This window comes from Perca fluviatilis, chromosome 9 (genome assembly GCF_010015445.1).
Source record: "Perca fluviatilis chromosome 9, GENO_Pfluv_1.0, whole genome shotgun sequence".
NCBI classification, from domain to species: domain Eukaryota; kingdom Metazoa; phylum Chordata; class Actinopteri; order Perciformes; family Percidae; genus Perca; species Perca fluviatilis.
In genome coordinates this window covers 15,775,613-15,795,318 of record NC_053120.1, presented here as the reverse complement: position 1 = coordinate 15,795,318, position 19,706 = coordinate 15,775,613, and the positions used below count along the sequence as shown (strand labels likewise).

The 19,706-nt window shown below is 38.3% G+C and overlaps 2 protein-coding genes across 3 annotated transcripts; both read left to right on the top strand.

Moving 5' to 3' along the window:
- The first annotated feature begins 311 nt into the window (after positions 1–311).
- On the top strand, positions 312–7,428 carry LOC120565271. 2 transcript variants are annotated; one of them, XM_039810907.1, is made up of 5 exons: positions 312–433; positions 2,848–3,129; positions 4,939–5,505; positions 6,073–6,286; positions 6,707–7,428. In XM_039810907.1, the coding sequence occupies exons 2-5, from the start codon at positions 2,859–2,861 to the stop codon at positions 6,960–6,962; spliced, it is 1,308 nt and encodes a 435-aa protein (XP_039666841.1). In that variant the 5' UTR covers positions 312–433; positions 2,848–2,858; the 3' UTR covers positions 6,963–7,428. The 2 variants fall into 2 exon arrangements, with proteins under 2 accessions (XP_039666841.1, XP_039666840.1); XM_039810906.1 differs by having other exon boundaries at positions 2,848–3,132.
- A 2,259-nt stretch (positions 7,429–9,687) lies between these two features.
- On the top strand, positions 9,688–15,422 carry ndufs7 (NADH:ubiquinone oxidoreductase core subunit S7). Its single transcript, XM_039810904.1, has 8 exons — positions 9,688–9,703; positions 10,680–10,716; positions 11,152–11,223; positions 11,324–11,444; positions 12,454–12,633; positions 12,995–13,041; positions 14,265–14,353; positions 15,205–15,422. The coding sequence occupies exons 1-8, from the start codon at positions 9,688–9,690 to the stop codon at positions 15,300–15,302; spliced, it is 660 nt and encodes a 219-aa protein (XP_039666838.1). The 3' UTR covers positions 15,303–15,422.
- The last annotated feature ends 4,284 nt before the right edge of the window (positions 15,423–19,706 follow it).

The window sequence follows — 19,706 nt, the reverse complement described above, 5'->3', positions numbered from 1 at the left end:
AGGTCTTAAACAGTGCAGGAAAGTAATTACACAGTAGTACACACTTGTGTATGAATATTAGAGGAGTGCTGAGGTTTAGTTTGATTTTAAATGTTTACTGTCCTGTTTAGTTAAACTCGTGTTTGTGATGGATGTGATTGTTAATGTTGAATTTGGAGGTAAACTGAGAGAAAGTGCCTCCTCCTCCTCCTCCTGGCTTTATTTGCTCCATATGGTGTTGGACATGGTACCCAGGAAAGAAAAAAAAAAAACTTGTGGGCGGAGGAAAATCCTAGTATTTTGTCCGTCCTGAAATTTGATTCAGAAGTTCAGGATCCTGAAAGACAAAAAGCAAACGGAGGGGGAGGGAAGAAAGGCAGAGAAGGACGGAGAGGTTTTTTTTTAAACTGCGATAAGATTAAACTCACCAAATACTCTGCAACCTCCGACTAAAGTAAGTCCCTTTGTACGCGGCATGTTTTTAATTGAATGAAGCGCTTATACAGGCATTTCATGGAGCTATGTATCTCAATTGTGTCTGAGATCTGACTGTTAACTGCTGTAATTGCTGCTGAATGGCCACACAATATAAGGTTTCAGCGCTGCTATTTGAGAAAGACTTGTGTATCCTTTACGCGCAGATTCATGCGGGCGCGTTTGATTTATTAATCACCAAATGAGGCATTTCCTGCAGCCCCTATACTAAACCACACAAGACCAGACTTTACTTGCTTTGTGGAAGAGGAATCATAAAAAAAGAAATTGCTGCTCAGCAGCGGGAGAAAAGTCATTTTGGGGGGCACGTAAAAGCACATTGCCCCCTACGCGCGTTTCTACATCCACGCCAACTCTGATAACCACCGAGACTTCTTCCCCTCCGACCCAAAGCCCGACGAGTCCTAATTTGCGCTCTATACATGGTAAAAGCCCCAATTGTTTGGAGAAAGATCCCCGCCGCAGATTTAGGGTGCTTATTCTGCGCCACAGTTGGTTGTGCGCCAAAAACATCCAGAAGAAAATGCTCCAAATGCAATCTGCAGATGTTAATAAAAACCTCTGAAATTCACCATGCAGTTCAAATAACGGCAAACCAACAAAGGCGCGTGACTGGTGTTATTTTACATTCATTTGTCAGACGTTTTAGTTTAGTCCAAATCGTCTTACTGTAAGTATTTATTTTACGCGTTTTACATAGTAAGAAGCAGTGATAAAATAGGTACTCAGAACTTGTGCTTAAGTAAAAGTAGCAATACCACAATGTAGAAATACTCTTGTACAAGTAAAGGTCCTGCATTCAAAGTATTACATCAGATATTACATATTTTACAGTAAAAATACAAAAATATTAGCATCAACATACTTTAATACTTAAAGAACTCATTATACAGAATAATGTATATTATTGGATTATAATTTTTTATGCATGTGCTCATCACTTGCAGCTGGTATCTAATTTGACTTGGGTAGCTTACAGGCTAATATTACATCATCATGTATGAATTGATTGTATTTATAATCTAAATGTGCAAAGTAAAGTTATTAAATAAATGTAGTGCAGTAAAATACAATATTTCCCTCTGAGATGGAGTGGAGTAGAAGTAGAAAGTAAATACTCAAGTAAGGTATTAGTACAAGTACCTCAAAATTGTACAGTGGCCTACTTGAGTAAATGTACTTAGTTATTTTCCACAAGTGGTAAGAAGTGACATACAGTGCTAAAAGAAGTATTAGTAAAGTAAAAGTCCTGCGTTCAAATTATACGCCGATGTTCATTAGGATTGGCAACAAAAATGTAAGAAATCATGAAAATCGTTTTCCTGTGCATTAACTTTCACTGTATTTAGTGACGTAATCCTGCCTTGTGATCATCCTATCTGCTATATGCTATTACAGTGGTGTTCTTATATTCCCCAAACTTAAGTGTTTTACAGACACTCATATTCATTTTGAACCTTAGTTCTTAATACTTGACTCAAATGTACGTATTGAGTCTAAACACCCTGGAATGAGCCTGTACCACCCACCATGAATATGTTTTTAATTGTCGAATGTAAACTCTCCCCAGGTTGTTGACACCTCCAGATTCTTAGAAAAAAACACAGAGGACATGACCTCAGTGTCCCGGCTGCATGATCAAATGTTGCAGCATCTTAGTGTGTGCCAATCTGTTCTTATTTGGAGCTGTTCATCAGTCTTACTTCTTGTGTTTCCTAAAAGAAATCAAAATCAAAATTACATCAGGATATAATTCCTTACATGTGTTGATTTTTTGGGGGAAAATGATCTCAAGAAAACTTAAACGATAACAGTTCAAACCTGCACAGGCAGCGTTACCTTGCAGAGGAAGATAAACTTTGACTTCCTGTCAGTGCTGATTATTGTACAGCCACAGACATATCAACACTGATTTCCTTTATTCCCTCCCCAAAAATGCCCCTTTCCTCACATAACATAACCACATAAAGTCCCTGTGAAGTTTTGGTTTTAAGGATTTATATTTGCCAATTTTTAAATGCTACCATTGTTAATAAAAAAAAATGGTAAACTAAATGTTTTTCTAAAACAGAAGTTACAAAGTGCTATGTTAAATGTTTTTTGGATTCCAAATCTTTTTTTAATGACCTTAAATATTCTGTCAGGATTTATTCTGAGGTGGCTTCTTTTTCCACAAGTGCCACCTGATGCTTGAAAGAAAGTGACTATTTTTTATAAAGATGAGACACTGTGGGAACACGTGTACTCATTTGGCTTCTCTGACACTTGGAGCAGAATGGAGGAGGTTTTATTGCCCTGTGAGTCCCTGCTTTGGTGTTTTTTAACTGGTTTCTGGTCTGTTTTTTTGTCTGGACCTCTTCCTGCTCCTCTCAGGCTGTGTGACTATGAGCACCTCGGGGCTTCAGGCCACTAAGCGGCAGAATGTGAAGGAGCTCGACAGCATGAAGGAGTCCATCAGCGACATCATCAACCAGCTCCAGGACATCGACCCGACCAGGCTCTCCTTCTCCCCCTTCCTGGACCTGGACACTCAGATCTCCTTGGCGCCGGTGTCAGACAGTCCCGAGTCCTCGGTGGAGGAGCTGCACTCGTCCTCCCACTCCGTCTCCGGCTCCCAGCGCTCCCTTGAACCACCACCAGCAACCAATCAACCAAGAAGTGAGTTATTACTGCTGTTTTTTACTGTCTGTCTGATGGAGCTGCAGGATTTGAGGGGAGGCCAGAGCAAATTAGCATAGAAGTGAAGTGGAGTTTGAGTCCAGACTGGATCCAAAGAGAGTTGAACAGTTGAACAGTTATTAGCCTAAGCAGTGCACAATAAAATGAGTTTTTTAAGGTTAAGGTTAAGCACATGTGTAGATGTACCTACCTGAGCTCTGGATTAAATCGACATTTATGCCTTGCATAAAAGGTTTTTATATAGTTTGAAATTGTATAAGTTGTTTGTAGTGCTGGTGAGGACATAACAAAGCACTGTGAGGTGAAAAAAACCCATTTTAATTAGTAATAAATTGAGTCCAGTACAGTTACATTCAGCTTTAGAAACAGGCTGGTTTAAAGCAACACTAAAGCACTTTTCCCGCTTCGGTCCCCCTACAGGTTGGAAGCGGAATTGTCATTCTAACTACAGATCCGCTGCCCGATCTGGCAAACTTGCATAATGTAATGTAATGTAATGTAATGGACAATTCCGCTTCCAACCTGTAGGGGGACCAAAGCGGGAAAAGTGCTTTAGTGTTGCTTTAAGTGTCTTCTCCCTGAGGACTTTGTTTTCTTATGTAAGTTATGTGATATTGAAGACTATATTTAATTGCTCATTGTATGCCGATTTAAGAACTGCACTTTTTAGTAAAATGCCCTGCATGAGTTTTTCTGGATGGAATATAAAAAAAAAAAAAAAACTTGAGTTGTGTTTTAGAAAAAGGAGCCTTTGTTTTCAAGCTCGGGACAGGAGACAAAGTTCTTTGTTTGTTGGTTATATGTAAAAAGTTATGTTCTTTGTATTTGTAGTGGCTTATGAAGTCCAGGTGGACCAGGCACATGCATATAATAATGTAACAAACTAACTTATTAGGAAGAAAAAAGATTATATTGGAGAGACAAGTTTCAGACATATTTAGAGTCTGAAGTGCTGCAGTCCTGCAGGAGGGAGACATCATCTATAATATGAAGTGGGTGAATGTTTGCAATCCTTCAACCAATAAATCATTTAGATGTTTCATGGATGTTGATACAATCGCCTGTAGCAACAATGAAAACACTTTTGTAAAAGTTGAGAGAACATCTGTAGATGTCCACAATTCCTCTTTCGGCACATTGCCACCAGATGCTTGATAGAAAGTAAATAATTGATTCTATATAATATGATTCTATTGATTAAAAGGTGAAAAGGAAACTTTATCAGTTTAACAAGATGCCCAAAGCTGGATTATCATCCGGCCAGGGCCCCAGATCCCCAGACACTCCGAAAGCTCCAAGTTCACTGTCTATTCATAATTGTACAATTTTCAACTAAGGTGCATCATGATCTTATTGTGTGCTCATGTAGAGGCTCTAGTTTCAGTACTGTAGGTATGTCTATTTATATGTTGTTTATGTGGTGCATATTCCTAAATTACTTAATGTTTGATCAAATTATCACAAACTAGTTGACACAAAGAAAACTTGTGATCATGTTGTAATATTCTTGCACAGGAGTACTGGTTGGTTTCTGGGTCTCTGTGTCCACTGAAACTGTAGGAACGTGGAGGAGGGGACAGAGGGTGGGTCAATAGGGGCCCAACAGCAATTATTGGCCCCGGGGCCTCCTATTAGGTTAATCCGTGTGGCCACCCCTCTGCAATGTTACATGAAACCCAGGCCTGACATGAAGTAAGGGAATGATTGATTAGCGTGAGTCTGCAGTTGATTGCTCTCAGTATCTGGTTTTGGATTGTGTAGTAAAATGTGCTCTGGTTTGAACAGGCTCTGCTCCCTGCCACCAGCAGCCCGGCGACGACCTCCCAGATGAGCCACGAGCAGATCAGACTGAGGAGGGAGAGCTCGATCAAACTCTTTCCAGTCCGATCATCACTGCACACAATTTGGATGCCGCCACGGAAAACTGCATCAGCTTTCCAACCCCAGCCTCTCAGGGAGACATGTCCAACGGCACAGACACACCGAGATGGAGTCCAGAATCCACCAATCTGGACTGCACTGTGGATGAGGGTCGACCTCTGATAGGCCCGCTGCCAGAGAGCGTGGAGCTGACTGTGTGGAGCTCAGTGGGGCGGGGAGAGACTTGCGAGGCCGCGGAGGAGGCTTCAGATCGGGGACGATGCTGCTGTTGCTGCTGCCAGTGTAAATGCTGTCAGAGCGGCCGAGTTCCTGCTTTCTTCTCAGTCCTGGCTTCTCTTCTGTGTGCAGCTGGGATCCTCTATGCACTCTATTTCTATGTCCCAATTAAACCCCCCGACTGCCCCGACATAGCCAGCCGCATCGTTTTCACCTTCTGCTGCTGCGTGGTGGCAGCCGTCCCCATCCTGCTCGGTACGCTTCAAACACCTGTACGCTGACGTAGAAAAACAGCCATGTGAGCGCCACAAATGAAAGATAAAGATTAAGAGAGGATTTGGTTTGTCTAGCCGCCTTGTCTTGGAATGTTTCAATGTATCCTGTCCCCTTTAATTTCATGCGCTTTCAACCTCAGTGCAGCAGACGTCTCCCAGGGCCTCTAGAGAGAAGCATAATTTCCTTCTCCTGCACATAGCTTTAAATGGAAACTACAATAAGAGGTTGGCAGCGTCTCTCGTCTCCCAGGCTGTGGCCTAATTGTTTCAGAATATTTTAATCACTTTCCAACCTGGGCGACAAAAAGGGAGAGGGCAGGTGGCAAAAACATCCAAACCAAAGACCATTTTCCTCTCACCTATTTGTCAAGCTGATGACAGTGAGGAGTATTGCATGTAGGCCATTCTGCTGGCAGTTGCTGTATTCAAATGAAGATATTGACAAAGTATGCTGTCAGATGAGATCAAGTGCAGCTAGGAGTTGTTTGTGGAAAGATGGCCAAGAGTCAAGATGCTAACTGACTTATTGCTCTTTCATCCCTCGCAGCAATGCTCATGGGTGCAGCCTGCCAGTTCTGCACAGGCTCCTTCAGTCTGCAGGAGTCGTTTCCCAGAAGACGGGCGCTGCAGCAGCTCTTTGTCACGGCGTCCTTGGAACAGTTACTCCTCTACGTCCTCAACCTCGTCGTTATGGCCGCTTTACTGCCTCAAGACCAGCTGAAGTTGGTGCCCATACTGGTCGCCATGTTCCTCTTTGGAAGGTGAGGCCCAAATGTGGACCGAAGGGGTGTTTGATAAAGGAAACTGATCCAGGATTAAACTGTGTTAATTCTGGTTTAAAAACTTGTGACTTTGATACACAGACATAAAACACAGGTCACATCGGTTCACAATAAAGAAAACTGACATGTAAAGACAGAACTGTGATGTTCATGACCACAAAGCAGCACATATTAAACTTATTTTTATTTGATATAAAGAATAAAATCAAAACCACAAATGTAATGGAGTAATTTTGCATTGTTGCGTTGTATTGGTACTTTTAGGTTTTCTGAATACTTCTGCTGAGGTAGTTTAACTGGTAATCTTCCTTTATTAAACACCGTCAGGGAGGTTGTGCGTGGTTATCAGTGAAGGTTGAACTTGATCTGATTTCCTGTTTTGTGTTTAATCCTCTACAGGCTTGTTTACTGGATCAGCCTGAACACATGCAGCTCCTGGAGAGGCTTCGGCTCCGGCCTGACCGTCTTCCCGCTTCTCGCCATGGTGGCTCTCAATCTGTTCCTCGTGTACACCCTGAATCTCAAAGAGCCACTTTTTGGCTCTCAGGACGTCCTCTATAATCAGGTCACCCCCTCTTCATGGTCAGGGGAGACATCACAGAGCCCGAGTGGCAAACCAGACATCCTACCCACAGACATCCTGGACGCTCAATGAGGAGGCGAGCTGCGCTTTCTTCTTTCAGAGGAGGAGATCTTTTCCCAAAATAGGCCATTCCTGTGGTCTGCAGTTCAGCACAGCAACACACGCTGCCACTATAACCTCCAAGTCTGTGACGGCTTAACTTGTATTTTTGCTCCTCCTATACAGGACTTTTTTTTAAATGTGGATTCATGCTTATTATCTGAAATGCCAAAGCTCTTTGCCTGCTAGTGGCAGGGGACGCCTTTGAACAATGCTGTAGTCTTGAAACATTTGTCCTTTTACGCTATTCCAGTGCCTATATTTAATGTTTTGAACTCTTAAGTACATAAAAGCTCTGCTATATATATATATATATGGCTGAATTTGGTTTGACCTAGAAAACCACAAGCAAAGCAACTGCAGTCGTCAGACTTTATTATTATTTGAACTTTTGAAAGTTTGTACATGATGAAGACAGAATAAAAGCCATTTGTAAAAACTTTTTTTCATCTTTTCCAGCCAGTTCTCAGTTCCCTCGCTGATGTGGACAAGTTTAACTGAGCAGCTATTCCTGGAGAAACTGCAGTGTGTGTTTTCAGTGCCGGGACTGTCATTACGTGATAACATGCTTTCGATGTTCTCTGGTTGCTCTCTATCTCCACCCTGCTGGCGTCCTCGCTGCTGCTGCTGCTGCTGATGCTGACGCTGCTCACTCGGTTTATAGAGCAAAATGAGGGCAAAACAAAAACAGGATGCTCTTATTTTCTTTTGAACACTTAGTCAACAGGAGATTAAAGAGCTTTCCAAATTACTTTAATTAAAGGCAATTCATTTGACATTCGTCAGCCTCAAATGCAAAGATTTACTTGCTTTTACCAATTTAATGTAAGAAAAGGTTTGATTCCCACATGCCAGACAAAGGTACACAACTGAAGCGTTGTGTCTCTAATAAACACAGTGCTGACAGTGCCTACGCACCTCATTTTACCAATTTAATACCAGTATAAAATTAAAATAAATCTTCTTTTTGCCTGCAGGTCAGACTAAGTAATCAAGTTTGAAGTCATCATATTTGACATTAAGTAAACCAGGGGTCTCAAACTAGCTGTCTGGGGACTAGATCCAGCCCACAAGACATCTCATAAGCACTTACTGCATGTTTAGAATTTACTGTCAAAACTGTCCCACAAATTTAGGTAACATAATAAAATTTGGGGTATTTCTCTTTGCAAAATCTGAGCATAAAAAGTCAAATTTGACAATTAATTAGCTGTGCCTATCTGTGCAATGAGTTACAGTGACAAAACTCTTAAACTACGGCCAGCAGCACTCAAATCAAACTAAATCAAATATAACTTTATTATCTTTATTTATTAACTTTATTATGAAATTAATTTGGTCAGAGGTGCATAGAGGGGTGAAAACGGAACAAAAAGGTAACAGTACAGAAAACACATAAAGTAAAACAGTCCATAAAAGTGACAGTACTGCATGGGAGAATACTAACCAAAATGTACCTTTTTTGTCTACTTCAACCTTTGTTTTAGGTTTAGACGATTTAAAGAGAGGTGGATGACTAAATATTTGTTCATGGAGTGACTGCTTCCTGTCTCATCTGCATCTCACTTCTCTAGAATTACATTGCAGACATTACAGCATTGCATGCAGAGCAGTTTGACAGGTATGATGGAGAGGTATTGTGCAGGTGAAATGTCTTCTTCTTGATCCATATTACACAATCTTTCTGAAGATGAGGTGTACTTAAAAATGCTCAGAAAAATCTACATTTCCATGACAACTAGGCCAACTTGCATCTGGTGTGACTTTTTCCAGTGTTTAGCATGAACTTTCGATCTCAACTGGAGTTTTATTTTTTCCACCGAGGTAATTTGAGCTCTCGACTCTTGTTATAGACTTAATGATTCATCAAATAATAATTGTCTGATTAATTATTACTCTATTAGCTGCCGTGCCAGGCTGCTCTGCCTGCGATGCTGTTTTGCCACAGCCCTGTGGGATTTAGGATATACAGTATTCTTTCAAATCCATGGAAAGACAGCCGAACTTCATTTCCCATTCATCAGCTCTCTCTCTCTTTTTCTCTCTCTCCACTGGAAGCTGTCCAGTAAAACCACAGTCGACTGCTGTGAGCCACTGAGCAGCTCCAGTCAGTGCCTTGCTCATGAGCTCCAAAACACAACCACAGTTGTAACAGAGGGTTTATGAATCATAGTATATTGCGATTCTGATATGTGTAGTTAAATAAATGTGTTTCTTATTGCAACACGTGCAGCTAAACCAGTAGAGCTGGGCTGTTGCTCCAAATTTGATTATCTAGGTCAAGTCCTAACCTCTAAAGTGAAAGTACAAAACCAGTTATTTTAAAGACTACTGTGAGTAACTGGGCAGATTGTGTTTAATAAAAGTGCAGTTGTTAATTTAATCCACAGACAAATTGTGAAAGCAATTGTTACTATTGTATTTTTAAGTTTGTCAATTAGCTTCTGCACAGACACTTAGCTATTAACATAAAATCCATTAAAAAAAAGTAAGTTTAAAATGTATATATATGCTTTAAACTAACACAAAAATAAAGGATTTACTTTTTTCCAGAATGTTAGTGAATAATATGAATATGAAAAATGCATTTAAATATTTGTATTCTTAAAGTAATTCTTTGTAGTATCTGGTCAGGATTTTCTGATACAGCAGCGCCGTCATACGCACAGGAAGCAGTTTGACGTAACCATTCCCAAAGATGGCGGCGTTAGCTGGTAAGTGATGTTTTGATCAAACTAACTTGCTTTTAATAAACATTACAGTGCTTTCAGACTTATGTTATGTGCATTATTTAAAACATTAACTACATACAAGTGCACTACCCAGTGAGTTAACTGTGTCGGTAATCGGATTTGTAGCTTTTGGTGAATGCGCACACTGACCTTGCTCTGTCTGCGTTAGCATGGCGGCTAACCAGGTTAGCGCTGATATGAACTCCAGCTGCAATCCCAGTAGCAGTCAAAGCGCAAAGCTAGCGTTAGCTAACACCCCTCAACTTTAAACTAACCAGGGTGCCTGTTTTGTCAGTAAATGTTCATTTACATTGTGGGTGGATTACAATGCCAGATATGTCGTTAGCCCCAGTGCGTGTTACTTTTGGAAACTCTTACAATTTTAAGGTTGTCATATGTATTTGCCAACATTATGCTGTATGAAGTATAGTACTTAAGGGCTTTTACAAATCGCAAGGGGCTAGTCTCCAATTCGGCATGCATTAAACACACTAAGCAGCACTTAATGCAGTAAAACAAATGTCCATAAATTACATATTACTGTACTGGTGTTACAATACGACGGGTACATTTAATTGCAAAGCACAATGTCGCCGATTAACCAGAAGAGTTGAATGATTCAGACATGGTCTCTCGGTTTACATTCTACCTGTTGGGTGAGTGAGGCCACAATTGCAAAAGTGTTTGTCTTGAGGCAGTCCTATCTCCACAGCACTGTGGAGTAAATCTTGACGTTGGTAATCTCACCAGGGTTAAACTTTTGTAGACATCACTAAATTGTCGGTGCCGCTTGACAGTAAAGTAACTATTTATGTCACAACTAAATGCACTGTTTTAAGCAAGGACACCCCTTGGTCAGTGATTGGACAATACATTTGATTAAACATAAAGTACTACTTATATAAATACATCACTATCGTAAAATGTCTTCAGTTTGTTTAATGCTTTTATTTTGCAGCGCCTCGCCTGGCCATGTTTGGCTGCTTTTCAACAAGGTAAGAACCTTCTAATCCTGTATCTCTTTTTAACACTTAATTTAATCCCACTCCTTCCTGCTGGTCACACAGCTGATCTAGTATTACAGAGGTGGAGTTGGTCTTTCATACCCACATTAACACATTTATTACTCAGCTATAAAGATCCTACTAATTGAAGTTAACCTCAGTAGGCTAAATGCAGAGTGGTATATCCACTAAAATTATATTTATTTACCACATCACACAGTAGGTCATGTAGCACTGATAAGTATTTTCTGTTTCTAACAACTCACTTCCAACCTACACAGTTTTTATTTAGTTATATTTTGTGAGTTCCTGTTATTTGGAGAGGTCATAGTATTTGCTATTGAAGATAATAGCAAGCTGAACCTCAACTTATCCCATTAATTCATGGGTCATTTAATTCATTGGCATTCAATTTTTTTTTTATAGGCCAATTTCAGTGTTTGCTGTTCATCAGAGAAGTCTGCACAACAGTGCAAAAAGCGAGAATACCACCACAAGGTGAGTTTACAAAATATACTCTGCTGTAAATATCAGAATGAAGAAAAGGACACTCGGTAAACACTGCACAGTAAAGATCCCCTCCATCCTTCTGTTGCAGTGTGGTTCCAGTCAGAGAGAAGAGCACGGCAGTAGCAGCAGCCAAACCAGCAGCTGTAGCCAGCAGCAAGGGGGAGTATGTTATCACTAAGCTGGACGACTTGGTTAACTGGGCACGCAGGGTGAGTAGATGAGAGGATGTTGCCAGTGAATCGATCAAAGTCTGCGGTGTTTTTCTATCTCGAGACGTGATGTGACTTCAGCTTGCAGCGTGTTACTGTTTGGTCACCGGTCTAACTTTGGCCAACGGCCGACCATCGGGTTGGTGTGTCAGGGCTTTGAAATATCACATTGTCAGTGCTGTTGCCTTTTGTAAATTTTGTAAATCTATTTGTCTTTCACTTAAAATTGCCACTGTCAATCTGTAATCTGAAGGTTCATCTTCCTGAGCTTGTATACAATCTGAGCCTTCTAACTGCTCATTAGCCTTAATTTTGCACCATGTTCCCCAGCAATTTTTAGAAGAGGTATTTCTTATTCTGTAAAATATGTTTTTAAATAAATATACACCAGCAATTAAGGGAATATTTAATGAGATGAATACCACTGGCTGAACAGTATGTCATCTTTACCAGAGGTCTCATGGTCACAGTTTTTAAGGGAACAAAAGTCAAATGAAAGAGGTATTAACAAGCTAGAGAGTTGTTGCCCGCAAATACAGCACATCTGTGTAATTTAGTAACAAGGAAAATCCTAAAAACAACCACATGCCAAAATGCAGGTTTCTAAGTGGATCCTCACAAACACTGTCTGGAATGTAGTTATGGGGTATTTGTTTAACAACACCACTAAGTCTCAATAAAACATAACTTGACCCTCATGAGCTTCATCAAACTGTTATTTACTGCCAGGCTGCTGCATTTGCATGGGTCATTTCGTCCATGTCCTGAATTTCTTGAAAAAAAAGAAGAAACTTCAAAATCTGCCAAATATCAGCAGAGAGAATAATGTCAATATATATTGGCTTTGCCTCTTAAAGCTGATATATTGATGTGCTCCCTGCTCGTCTTGAACTAGTTGAACAATGCTTTGAAGATGTGTGTTTTGGACGGTACCTTAAGTAACTGTGTTAATGTGGCTGCTCTGTTGTTGTGTTTTGCTGACTTATCGCTGCTCTGCGACCCCCATCAGAGCTCTCTGTGGCCTATGACCTTTGGCCTGGCATGCTGCGCGGTGGAGATGATGCACATGGCGGCACCTCGTTACGACATGGACCGCTTCGGAGTGGTGTTCAGAGCAAGTCCCCGACAGGCGGATGTCATGATTGTGGCAGGCACGCTTACCAATAAGATGGCTCCGGCTCTGCGCAAGGTGAGGGAGGGAAAGGTTGGGATGTAACCACAGCTAATCAGCATTTTTTGTTGTTGTGTGTAATTCAACAAATAACGCTCCAAACAACATCCCAGCAGCTGTCTCAGGTTTGATTCAGGTCTGGAAAAACTATGGACAAACCTGGTTTCCTGCTCATAGACATTGCAAGTTGCTCTCTCTCAGCCTGTCTGCAGGATGGGAGCGCTGAGAACAGTATAGCTGTTTAAATGCTGGCTGGATTATGACCAGTCTGTCGCAGGATTGGTAGACAGGCATGAAGCTTTCCTCCAGCTGAAAGGACAGATTAGATCTTAGTCAGACATTATGTAAGACTGACTGAACTGCGTCTTCTTTCCAACAGGTGTACGACCAGATGCCTGAGCCCAGATACGTCATATCCATGGGAAGGTAAGGTAACAGCACTGCCCTCCTCTTCCTCAGCAAATCTTTGTCATGCACCAACACCTGCCACACCTGTCATCCGTAGTCTTTCCTGTTTCCATAAAGTCTCCACAGCTGTTACTGCGTTTCTGTGACTTGGTTAAAGTGATGGTTTGGAGTAATTTCACCCTAGGATCCTTTGCACCATGACCTCGAGCCAAACACCCCCCCAGAAGCTTTTTTCACCTGGGTCTAACATTGGGAAGTTATAGCGTAGAGTAAAAAAGAAAAAAAAAAAAAAAAAAAAAAAATAATAAATAAAATGTTTTTATATTATCCGACTATAATGCCGAAATGATACCAAAGGTCTATACTGTAGTTATATAGGTTATAGTTTTTTATTTTAAAGTACACTAGAAGTTTATAAATAACATGCCGCGCTGGCTTCTGCCTTTCTTGCTGTTATGCACAGAAGATGGTATTATGGATTCTACAAATTAAACCACCGAAAAGAGATGCAACAAAAATATTTTTAATTTAACTTATTTTTTAAAGTAAGTGCTGTAGTATAACTAGCAGGAGACAAGTAATAATTGAGGTAAGTTTGGAGACATTACCTTATTTAATCATTAAATTAATAAATATTTTTGTTGCATCTCTTTTCGTGTTTGTAATTTGTAGATGTCCCTAAGCACCCTTACTGCCCGGTAGTAACAGCAGCAGCAGCAGCAGCAGAGAGCAGAAGCCAGCAGGAAAGTGTTATTTACATAAACTTCTGGTGTACTTACAAATTTTACAATCCATCGTTTTATGAGTGCATAACCTATTTGTACTACTGTAGACGTTTGGTATCATTTCGGGCATTATTAGTGGGGTAATGTTAAGAGACACTTCGGATCCATTAGCCTCTGCGCTAAGCTATTCAGATGATAACGCTACGCTACGCTAACGCTCTCAATGTTCGACCCAGGTGAAAAAAGCTTCTGGGGGTTTTTGGCTCGAGGTCATGGTGCAAAGGACCCTAGGGTGAAATTACTCCGAACCATCACTTTAATTACTGATTTTGTCCAATGTTCCTTATTTCTGTTTTATGGCCACAAGCATTTACATGAAATGTAAATATGCCATATTTGGTTGTGGTCATGGTGTGCTGCAAGTGAAATGATTTTGCACTTTTATAGCTGTCTAATACATACAGTGTGTGTTTAGGGTGTCTTAATAAAAGTGTCCCCATAATTTTCCTCTTCCAGCTGTGCTAATGGTGGAGGCTACTACCACTACTCCTATGCTGTCGTCAGAGGTTGCGACCGAATCGTCCCGGTAGACATTTATGTTCCAGGTAAACATTTACTGCACCATATGAAAATGACAAAATCTACAAATTCCTTTATAAACAGCAATGAAAAAAGACTGTCCATTAAAAAGAGGTTATTTCCAACATACACTTTATTGCCATAAGTATGTCGACGGCCTTGGTGTTTGAGAAATGTGAATGCCACAGCATACAATGATATTTGAGACAATAGTGTGCTTTCAACAAATAAAACCCTTTTCTGTTTCAACCTAACAATGCCCCGTGCACAAAGCCAGGCCCATTGGGTGTCGTCCGCATACTTTTGGCCGTGTAGGTTGAGTCCAGACATTTTCCTTTCAAGTGTTTTTATTTTTATTTATCCAGGTAAGTCGATTGAGAACAAATTCTCATTTGCAACGACAACCTGTCACATTCACACAGTGACCCATTCGTACCTGGAAGCTGCCCAGTACAACCACAGTCTGACCTGCTGGCCACTGAGCAGCTCCACTGGAGCGGTCGGGGTTAAGGGCACCTTGATATAACTGCTAAATGTCAGTGGTCGTTGTATCATCGCTCTGGTGCACAATTAAGGATCACATTTAGGAACAGTAGAAGTAGTTTATAACTAGTAGTAGTAAAAGCACTAGTAATTATTGTTCTTATTGGTAGCAGCTGTAATGTAGCAGTAGTAGATTTATTACCAAATATAATACTATATATACTTGGATTATTAATAATTACTCGTAATATAAGTAGTACTGGTGGTAGTACTTGTATTTTAATAAATAGAAGTACAAGATGAGTGCATGATATTGTTGTTCTGCTGTCAGTATGAGCAAATTTCTACCAAACAATAATAAAGAGTTGCTCTGTTTTTCCCCACCTGTCTTCAGGTTGTCCCCCCACTGCAGAGGCTCTCCTCTACGGGACTTTACAGCTGCAGAAGAAAATCAAACGTGAGAAGAAATTGAAGATCTGGTATCGGAAGTGAATGTGTTATGTGTTTGTATCTGGTATGTAAATGTTGTATTTCTGGTTTCATTTGGAGCACTGCTCCTCCTCAATGTAGAGCTGCAGGAACCAACCTCAATAAAATCATCATTGTAATTTACACACAGTGCACTCCCGCTTATTTTCAACCAACCCCTCACTAAATTTATTAGTTTTTTTTTTTTTTTTATTTAATATTTTTAATAGGATAAGTTTGTAGAGATGTTTTAACTTGTTTTAATAAATATTATTTATATAATAAAATAATTATTTTTTTTTTTTTTACAAAAAATTTTAAAAAAAATTTTTATAAAAAAAAAGTATAAATTAATTTTTTAATTTTAATATTTTAAATATTAATTAAAAAAAATTAAATATAATAAAATTTTATTAAAAAAAAATAAAAAAAAAAAATTTTAAAAAAAAAAAAAAAAAAAAAAAAATAAGAGGCAACAAAAACAAAAAAATAAAAAAATCAAAATTTAACCTTTCTTTTTCCTGTATTGAATAATTTTAAATTTTAATTTTATTTTATTTTTTTATAAAAACAAAAAAAAAAAATTAAAAAAAAAAAAAACAAAAAAGCAAAAAAATAATAAAATTTAATGATAAAATTTTTTTTTTTTTTTTTTTTTTTTTATTTTTTTTTATATATTTTTTTTATATATTTGGTAAAAAGTGAGGAAACTTTGTTTCATTTTGGAGGTATGAATAAACCTAAAAATAAGTTTATTCTTTTTTTTTTCTACTGTGATTTTTTTTGGGGGGGGGATTTGGTGCCCTTCCACTTTTTTCTTTTGTGCCTTTATGTGTATTTCTTTTGATTTTAATTTATGTGTTTTTATCTCGAAATAAAAAAAGAAAAAAATAAAAAGAAAAAAAAAAATTAAATGCAAAAAAAATATGTTTTTTAGAAGGTTTTTGTTTTAATAATTTTATTTAAAATAAACATTTATAAAACAAACAATAATATATAAATTATTATAAAAAGCAAAAATAAAAACTAAGGTTTGCTTAACAAAAAAGCAAAAAAAAAAAAAAAACAAAAACCCAATACCCCTCTAACCACACATCCTGTGCCCATCCAACCAAACCTTTCTTAATAAATTATTAAAAAAAATATAATTTTTTTTAAAAATATATTTTTTTATTTTAATTTTGTTATTTTTTTTTTTTTTTGATTTGTTTTTTTTTGTTGTAATAATTTTGTTGTTATTATTTTTTTATTAATTTTTTATTGGGGTTTTTTTTTTTTGTAAATTTTTTGTTTGAAAAGGAAAGCTTTGAAACCAGAGCCTTTTTTATTTTCCCTTCCCTTTTTTAAACACCCACAACACAAAAACACAACAATAAAAAAGCTTTTAAAAATTAGTGTTTCTGGGTTAATGCAAACTTATTAAAAAAAGTAAACTTTAAAACTCAAAAAAAAAAAAACAAACAACAACCGCACTCAATCAGAAGTAGTCATAACAGGAGTGTTACTTAAAATTAAAAAAAAAGGAAAAGCAAGCAACTAAATTAATTAAAAAAACAAGGGAATGGGTTGTTGTTTTTTTTTTAAGGGGGACCACCAAAAAAAACAAAAAAAAATAAAAATTAAAAACAAAAAAAAAAAAAAAAAAAATTTTAAAAAATAAAAAAACTTTTATTTTTATTTTTTTTTAACTTTTTTCAACCTAGATGTGTTTTTTTTTTTTTTTTTTTTTTCTCTAAAAAAAATTATTAACTTATTTTCTAAAAAAAAAAAATTTTTTTTCTTTAAAAAAAAAAGAAATTTTTCCAGCTGTAAAAACTTCCCAACCAATTTCAGGTTGTTGTTCAAAAACCCATACATTTAATAATTATTTTTTTTTCGCATTTTGTTTTTCAGATAACATGCACTGTTATCTTATCTACAACTATAAATTAAAACACACTGTGTGCTGAACTCTGTGTCCATCTCAGTGGACTATTTAATAGCAGAACACATTAAAGGTCCATGATAAGAGTACATTATGCATATTTTCAATAAACTTAACCTCACTTTACAGCTGTATTGTAACTTAGGTAAAATTAAAGAGGTTACTGGTTACTTTTACATTAAAAAAAAAAACATATGCTTATATACAGTGCCTTGCGAAAGTATTCGCCCCTTTAGACTTTTTCGACTTTTTGCCACATTTCAGTCCTCAAACAAAGATATAAAACTGTAATTTTTTTGTGAAGAATCAACAACAAGTGGGACACAATCATGAAGTGGAACGAAATTTATTGGATATTTCAAACCTTTTAAACAAATAAAAACTGAAATATTGGAGCAAAATTATTCAGCCCCCTCTAAAGTTAATACTTTGTAGCGCCACCTTTTGCTGCGATTACAGCTGTAAGTTGCTTGGGGTATGTCTCTATCAGTTTTGCACATCGAGGAGACGACATTTTTCCCATTCCTCCTTGCCAAAACAGCTCGAGCTCAGTGAGGTTGGATGGAGAGCGTTTGTGAACAGCAGTTTTCAGTTCTTTCCACAGATTCTCGATTGGATTCAGGTCTGGACTTTGACTTGGCCATTCTAACACCTGGATATGTTTATTTGTGAACCATTCCATTGTAGATTTTGCTTTATGTTTTGGATCATTGTCTTGTTGGAAGACAAATCTCAGTCCCAGTCTCAGGTCTTTTGCAGACTCCATCAGGTTTTCTTCCAGAATGGTCCTGTATTTGGCTCCATCCATCTTCCCATCAATTTTAACCATCTTCCCTGTCCCTGCTGAAGAAAAGCAGGCCCAAACCATGATGCTGCCACCACCATGTTTGACAGTGGGGATGGTGTGTTCAGGGTGATGAGCTGTGTTGCTTTTACGCCAAACATAACGTTTTGCATTGTTGCCAAAAAGTTTGATTTTGGTTTCATCTGACCAGAGCACCTTCTTCCACATGTTTGGTGTGTCTCCCAGGTGGCTTTTTGGCAAACTTTAAACGACACTTTTATGGATATCTTTAAGAAATGGCTTTCTTCTTGCCACTCTTCCATAAAGGCCAGATTTGTGCAGTATACGACTGATTGTTGTCCTATGGACAGAAGTCTCCGCCTCAGCTGTAGATCTCTGCAGTTCATCCAGAGTGATCATGGGCCTCTTGGCTGCATCTCTGATCAGTCTTCTCATTGTATGAGCTGAAAGTTTAGAGGGACGCGGGTCTTCGTGATTTGTAGTGGTCTGATACTCCTTCCATTTCAATATTATCGCTTGCACAGTGCTCCTTGGGATGTTTAAAGCTTGGGAAATCTTTTTGTATCCCAATCCGGCTTTAAACTTCTCCGCAACAGTATCTCGGACCTGCCTGGTGTGTTCCTTGTTCTTCATGATGCTCTCGCGCTTTACACGGACCTCTGAGACTATCACAGAGCAGGTGCATTTATACGGAGACTTGATTACACACAGCTGGATTCTATTTATCATCATTAGTCATTTAGGTCAACATTGGATCATTCAGAGATCCTCACTGAACTTCTGGAGAGAGTTTGCTGCACTGAAAGTAAAGGGGCTGAATAATTTTGCACCCACTTTTTCAGGTTTTTATTTGTTAAAAAGATTGAAATAGCCAATGAATTTCGTTCCACTTCATGATTGTGTCCCACTTGTTGTTGATTCTTCACAAAAATTACAGTTTTATATCTTTATGTTTGAGGCCGGAAATGTGGCAAAAGGTCGAAACGTTCAAGGGGGCGAATACTTTACGCAAGGCACTGTATGATGTAGTACTGTGCTACCAATCTTCCCAGTAGTAAACAATGTATCCATATATTCCAGTGTTAGGTTTCCTGCCCAGGGACTGCAGATGAAAATTAGTTTATAGCTAACTGGTACTGCTAAGGAGCTTTGCATTGTCCCTGTCAAATAAATTAATAAAACAATCTAAAATTTGCTCCACACTGAAGAACTACAACATTAAAATGCTCTTACTTGTATTCGCTAGTGATGAAAACAGAATAATATAACACTGTTAACCACTGCTCTTGACCTACAGGCCATTAAGCAATTATTCATTAATTTGGTATTTCATAGACAAGTTCCTACATGAATAACAGTCTGGAGTGTTTAACACTGAGAGTAGAGAAGACTTTCTGAAGTTCATGACAAACTAAACATTTAAGAATGCCGTGATATATTTACTGCTTGGTCTAAAATTGCTAAATGTGTGGCAAGAAAGATACTGGGTGATTTAAGACCTAAAACCGATGAGGCTCAGTGGGCTGTGTATGCATTTTTGGTGGTTTCAGTCTGCTGATGTTTCACATATTTGCTGCTGTGAAGAGTAAAATGTATCAATGGATTGATAAAGAACAGTCTGCAGCTACACAACCACCCTGAACAACAAAACTTCAACTCAAATCAAGAAGTTAGTCTGTAAATAGCTTGAAATTTTGAA

Coding starts and splice junctions, on each gene's coding strand:
- LOC120565271 (XM_039810906.1), top strand. CDS start 2,859: ATGAGCACCTCGGGGCTTCAGGCCACTAAGCGGCAGAATGTGAAGGAG. Junction 3,133..4,938: donor AGCAACCAATCAACCAAGAA/GTGAGTTATTAC, acceptor TGGTTTGAACAG/GCTCTGCTCCCTGCCACCAG. Junction 5,506..6,072: donor AGCCGTCCCCATCCTGCTCG/GTACGCTTCAAA, acceptor CATCCCTCGCAG/CAATGCTCATGGGTGCAGCC.
- ndufs7 (XM_039810904.1), top strand. Junction 11,445..12,453: donor TGGTTAACTGGGCACGCAGG/GTGAGTAGATGA, acceptor GACCCCCATCAG/AGCTCTCTGTGGCCTATGAC. Junction 12,634..12,994: donor TGGCTCCGGCTCTGCGCAAG/GTGAGGGAGGGA, acceptor TCTTTCCAACAG/GTGTACGACCAGATGCCTGA.